The following is a 6,000-nucleotide window of genomic DNA, read 5'->3' on the forward strand; positions in this document are numbered from 1 at the left end:
TCATCCCTAGTCACATCCCTAGCCTCATCCCTAACCTCATCCCTATCCTCATCCCTATCCTCATCCCTAGTCACATCCATATCCTGTAGGTAAATGCAATGTTTTGCTTTTTTCGTTTGACAACTCTACTCCAAAAACACAAGTTTTTTTTTTCTTTCATCTGTGTAATATAAAAGACAATTTTGCTCCAGGACAAATTCAATACATTTTTTAAAATTTGGATTGCCAATTTATAGTGTAGGAGAAAATATAAACCAACAAAACAAATGAACAAAAACAGTATACATAGTCAATAGCCAAGCACATGGAGCTGTGTCGCCGCTACACTGTAGCAGATCAACAGTAATAAGAGGAACAACACAGGGGCCAAACACAGAAACGTTTGAAAAGCAGAAGTAGGGAGAGGAGCCTGGAGTGACATGTGAGAATCTCTACCAACGAACACATTGTTCCCAACCCCGACCCTGATGAAAAACAAGAAGTCACATCACTCTGTCCCACTGTGATGATGATCATGCAAATTCCTGTTACTTCCTGATTCTTCTTCTAGAGTGTCAACTCCGGGGGAGTGCCTGCACTTAGAGAGCTGACTTCTTCTGTGTTGGAGGGGTACAGAAGAAGAACATGGAATATTTAGGGCAGGAGACACTGGGGACCCAAACGCATTCTCTCCACCTCTCTCTCTCTCTCTCTCTCTCTCTCTCTCTCTCTCTCTCTCTCTCTCTCTCTCTCTCTCTCTCTCTCTCTCTCTCTCTCTCTCTCTCCACCTCTCTCTCTCTCTCTCTCTCTCTCTCTCTCTCTCTCTCTCTCTCCATCTCTTTCAGAATATCTTATGAATGTTGCTCTAATTGCTCTTGTTAAAGTGTAATATCCCCGTGTGGGTTGAGGCAGAACTTCTTCTCCTGTTTCTGTGTAATGGCCCTTCCCAGCTCCCCAAGCCTGCACAGAGGGCTGTTTATACAGCTCTGCGTAGAGAAGCCTCTCTTATAGTTAGGGTTTTAAAGGACAACTGTGGGTTCAGTTTTGAGTGTGTGGGTGTACAGTTTGTGTGTGTGTGAATATATTCCATGACTAAAGACTTGTTTTGTGTGTGTGTGTGTGCATGTGTGTCGGTATGCACGTCTACCCACCTGTCTGTGTGTGGGTGTAAATATGCTTGATTTAAGATATGTCAACATATGTGTGTGTGTGTGTGTGTGCATTTGCGTGTACGTGTGTGTGTCCAAATCTACCCTTCAACAGCAGTGTCCCCGGGGTATTTTGGTTTAAATGTCTGAGTGATCTCAAATCTTACCCCATAATCTTCAACCAAAACACATCAGGGCTCAATTACAAGCAGACACTCTCAGTCACCAGCACTTCCCCTGCTCACCAGCACTTCCCCTGCTCACCAGCACTTCCCCTGCTCACCAACACTTCCCCTGCTCACCAGCACTTCCCCTGCTCACCAGCACTTCCCCTGCTCACCAGCACTTCCCCTGCTCACCAGCACTTCCCCTGCTCACCAACACTTCCCCTGCTCATCAACACTTCCCCTGCTCAGCAGCACTTCCCCTGCTCACCAACACTTCCCCTGCTCACCAGCACTTCCCCTGCTCACCAGCACTTCCCCTGCTCACCAACACTTCCCCTGCTCATCAACACTTCCCCTGCTCACCAGCACTTCCCCTGCTCACCAACACTTCCCCTGCTCACCAACACTTCCCCTGCTCACCAGCACTTCCCCTGCTCACCAGCACTTCCCCTGCTCACCAGCACTTCCCCTGCTCACCAACACTTCCCCTGCTCACCAGCACTTCCCCTGCTCACCAGCACTTCCCCTGCTCACCAACACTTCCCCTGCTCATCAACACTTCCCCTGCTCAGCAGCACTTCCCCTGCTCACCAACACTTCCCCTGCTCACCAGCACTTCCCCTGCTCACCAGCACTTCCCCTGCTCACCAGCACTTCCCCTGCTCACCAGCACTTCCCCTGCTCACCAGCACTTCCCCTGCTCATCAACACTTCCCCTGCTCATCAACACTTCCCCTGCTCACCAGCACTTCCCCTGCTCACCAGCACTTCCCCTGCTCACCAGCACTTCCCCTGCTCACCAACACTTCCCCTGCTCATCAACACTTCCCCTGCTCAGCAGCACTTCCCCTGCTCACCAACACTTCCCCTGCTCACCAGCACTTCCCCTGCTCGTCTGGCAGCATGACTGGGCGATGTGGCCCTCTCCCTCACCTGGAAGTGAAGGTCTTCTTCTTCTTCTGGGAGGACAGCTGCATGCTCTGGGACATCTGGGAGGACTGCTCTTCCTGCACCCGCTGCATCACTGTCCTGGTTGTCATGGTGACCTCTTACCCGGTACCTGCAGGGGGTTGGGGAGGGAGGGGGAGAACATCTGTTGGGCTGCAGCTGACAGGAAGTGGGCGTGACCACCATTCACCTCTAGCTCAACTGAAGTTCAGCTCTGCTGGGCTTGTCTGCCAGGAACCTGCTTCTCTTTGGCCTGACTACAAAACAGCCCTTACGAAAAAAAAGTATACAGCCTACAATTTTTATACTAAATAAACTAAATTGGCCCACTTTTTAGTTCATTTAGTACACTTCAAAGTACACTTATAGTGTGTTTTAAGTTTACTATTGAATACTTTAAAGTAGCCTGTGTAGTGCACTTTTAGTTTATGAAATTAACTTTTTAAAGTACTAAAAAGTATCCTTATGAATACTTTAAAGGAACCTGTGTAATGCACTTTCAGTTCATGAAGTACACTTCCTAAATACTTCAAAGTATACTTTCGATTACTTTCAAGTGCATTTTTTATTTATAAGTACCTTGGGTGATCAGATGAGAATCTAAATTCGAGGCATCTTTCAGCAACGGGGGCTACGCGCCATTGCGATACATCCCTTGTAAACATTAGCCACCCCTCTCCTCCTCATTAGCATTTAAAGCTACAGACACAGAAACAGCGCGTTTTGAGGAAAGCTCATTGTGGGACTGCTCGTAGTGGCTGTAATTATGCACCAAGGCTGAATTTCGGGAAAGATACTTCAGATACAGTAATAGGGAACCACTAAGGCCTATAAAAAAATGTACTAGTTGTAATGTACTTTAAAAGTATTAAACAGTATTAAACATAGACGTTGTCTATGTAGTCCAAATATTGACTGAGCCTTAGGGGCGCAAAAATAAACAATAATAAATAAATATATATGTGAGATAACAATGGTTTGTGCTCGCCGAAGGCAAGCACACCCCAACTAAGCATACTTCTTAAAAGTATATCAAAAGTGAACTAAAAGTGTACTATCCATATATTAGTACACTTATAGTTGTCTAGCAGACTGGTCTATACACAGACTAATCTATATACAGACTGGTCTATACACAGACTAGTCTATACACAGACTGGTCTATACACAGACTAATCTATATACAGACTGGTCTATACACAGACTAGTCTATACACAGACTGGTCTATATACAGACTGGTCTATACACAGACTAATCTATATACAGACTGGTCTATACACAGACTAGTCTATACACAGACTGGTCTATATACAGACTGGTCTATACACAGACTAGTCTATATACAGACTGGTCTATACACAGACTAGTCTATACACAGACTGGTCTATACACAGACTGGTCAATATACGTACACACTAGTCTAGCAGAGTGGTCTATACACAGACTGGTCCATATACAGTCTACATACAGACTTGTCTAAATACAGACTGCAGACTGGTCCATGGACAGACAAGCTAAAGTGATTTTGCTAGCTAATGTGATGTACCTATGTAAATGGAGGTAAGCTAGCTAATATAAGGTATGCTCTATATGGTGGTGTATGTAAGGTATGCTATTTATGGTGGTATATATGCTAGCAAATTACATGCTACCTGGATAATGTGACGCATGCTAGCTAGCTAATGTGATACATATTAGTGAATGTGATGTATGCCAGCTAGCACTAATGTGATGGCAGAAAGGGGTGGCGTGGGTGGATGGGTGAATTTGTTTTGCGTCTCTATTAAATGAATCAGCCCTTAGTTTGCCACAAAGCATGTAATCACTCGTCAGTTCAGCCTGCCAGCTACCCTCCTGCACCCCTCCCGTCATTAATCTCCCTCCGCTCCAGGGAGGCCAACGCGGCTCTAGATCCAGCAGCACAATCAGGTTGCGCTTGAGCTATAGTCTCCCGTAACCAGAGCCCCTCCCCGCATATGTCCCCTGCGTTAGCGTCGTAAACACCCTGATATGTTGCTGCTTCTGTGCGTGCTCAATTACCACTTAAGTGTCTGGTCCTAAATAGCGCTGCTTGGCTAAGTAACTGACCGGCTAACTACCGACTAGCTAGACTAACTGTCTGCGTGCCTAGCTAGTAAGCTGGCAAACTGAACTAGCTGGCTGAAAAGATATCTGGCTAGCTGGTTGAATCTTGAACTAGATAAATGGATGACCAGCGTACGCTACAGAGTGTCTAAGGAAAATGTGTCACCAGGCTGGCCAGCTGTCCTGCAGGGGTTCAGATGGACAGGACTGGTTACTGGCTGGTTACTGGCTGGTTACTGGCTGGTTACTGGCTGGTTACTGGCTGGTTACTGGCTGGTTACTGGCTGGTTACTGGCTGGTTAGTCCAGAGCCTTTCCTTGATACAGCAGCAGTGGGGCTTGAGTTTAACCACCACAGAGTTTAACCACCACAGAGTTTAACCACCACAGCGCTGGACAGTCAGGGAACAGAAACACTCACAGTCAGGGAACAGAAACACTCACAGTCAGGGAACAGAAACACTCACAGTCAGGGAACAGAAACACTCACAGTCAGGGAACAGAAACACTCACAGTCAGGGAACAGAAACACTCACAGTCAGGGAACAGAAACACTCACAGTCAGGGAACAGAAACACTCACAGTCAGGGAACAGAAACACTCACAGTCAGAGAACAGAAACACTCACAGTCAGGGAACAGAAACACTCACGTTTGCCTGTGAAGAAAGAGTCTTAATCCACGGCCTCGCAGGTCAACAAGAGGAAGGATGATATTCGTAGTCTGTCTGTCTGTCTGTCTGTCTGTCTGTCTGTCTGTCTCACACCTTGGTTGCTGTCTAATTAGTTCACCTATATCACCTTCAGTCTCTTGTCTACTGTGCCTTTGTCTATCTGTCCTACCTCTCTCTCTCTCTCTCTCTCTCTCTCTCTCCACAGAGGATGACCCTGGACACGTCCTTGCTTGCCAGAATGTGTCCAGACAATGACAGACAGCCCCCTCATTCTTAAGGTGGTAAATATAGACTGCTGACCCCTCCCTCGTATACCACAAACACACATGCATGCACACACAACCCAACCCCCAGACACACACAGGACCCACCCAACAAACACACACCACACACACACATCAGACTGATCAATGCTATCCAGACAGACAGACAAGCAGCCTGGATGGAAACAGTAACCAAACAACACGATAGGACTAATCCTCAGTCTCCACGGAGATAAACAGCTGATCAACTGGGGAAGATGTCATCAGTCACTGTTCCTGTGATGTCACTGTTGGTTTCAATGCAACTGTGATGTCACTCCTGCTCTCTCATTCTCTCTCCTTCTCTCTCTTTCTCTCTCCTCTCTCCTTCTCTATCCTCTCTCTTTCGCTCTGTCTCCACCTTCTCTCCTCTCTCGTTCTCTCTCCTCTCTCCTTCGTTCTGTCTTCTTCTCTCCTTCTCTCTCCTCTTTTCCTGCTATCTCCTCTCCTGCTCTCTCATGCTCTCTCCTGCTCTCTTCTGCTATCTCCTCCTCCTCTCCTATCTCTCCTCTTTTCTTTTCCCATCTACTTTTCCCAGTACCCTTTCTGTCCCTTGTTGGTTTTCATCCCCCCTCCCCTCCTCCTCCCCTCCTCCCCCCCATTCCTTCTTCTCCTTGTACAGTGATCTTTCATTAGTCCTGCAGCTTGTCTTCAGTTCTGTCTCATTACCCATGGTTCTCAGTCTGGCAGACTGCAGTG

General features: G+C 47.0%; 1 protein-coding gene across 3 annotated transcripts in view; it reads right to left on the reverse strand.

Moving 5' to 3' along the window:
* myom3 (myomesin 3) overlaps window positions 1-5,183 on the reverse strand; it is a 53,045-nt gene extending 47,862 nt beyond the window's left edge. Inside the window, exons 1-2 of one of the 3 annotated variants that reach the window (XM_084702181.1) lie at window positions 4,979-5,178; window positions 2,228-2,354 (exon numbers count right to left, since the gene is read on the reverse strand). In XM_084702181.1, coding sequence (XP_084558307.1) covers window positions 2,228-2,334 — 107 coding nt within the window. In that variant the 5' untranslated portion in view covers window positions 2,335-2,354; window positions 4,979-5,178. Of the gene's footprint in view, window positions 1-2,227; window positions 2,355-4,978 lie in introns of all 3 variants that reach the window. The other 2 variants (XM_084702182.1, XM_084702183.1) reach the window with 2 other exon arrangements.
* Window positions 5,184-6,000: the final 817 nt, after the last annotated feature.

The sequence above is a fragment of the Hypomesus nipponensis genome, chromosome 2, assembly GCF_054491055.1.
Source record: "Hypomesus nipponensis isolate SF chromosome 2, ASM5449105v1, whole genome shotgun sequence".
Lineage (NCBI taxonomy): Eukaryota > Metazoa > Chordata > Actinopteri > Osmeriformes > Osmeridae > Hypomesus > Hypomesus nipponensis.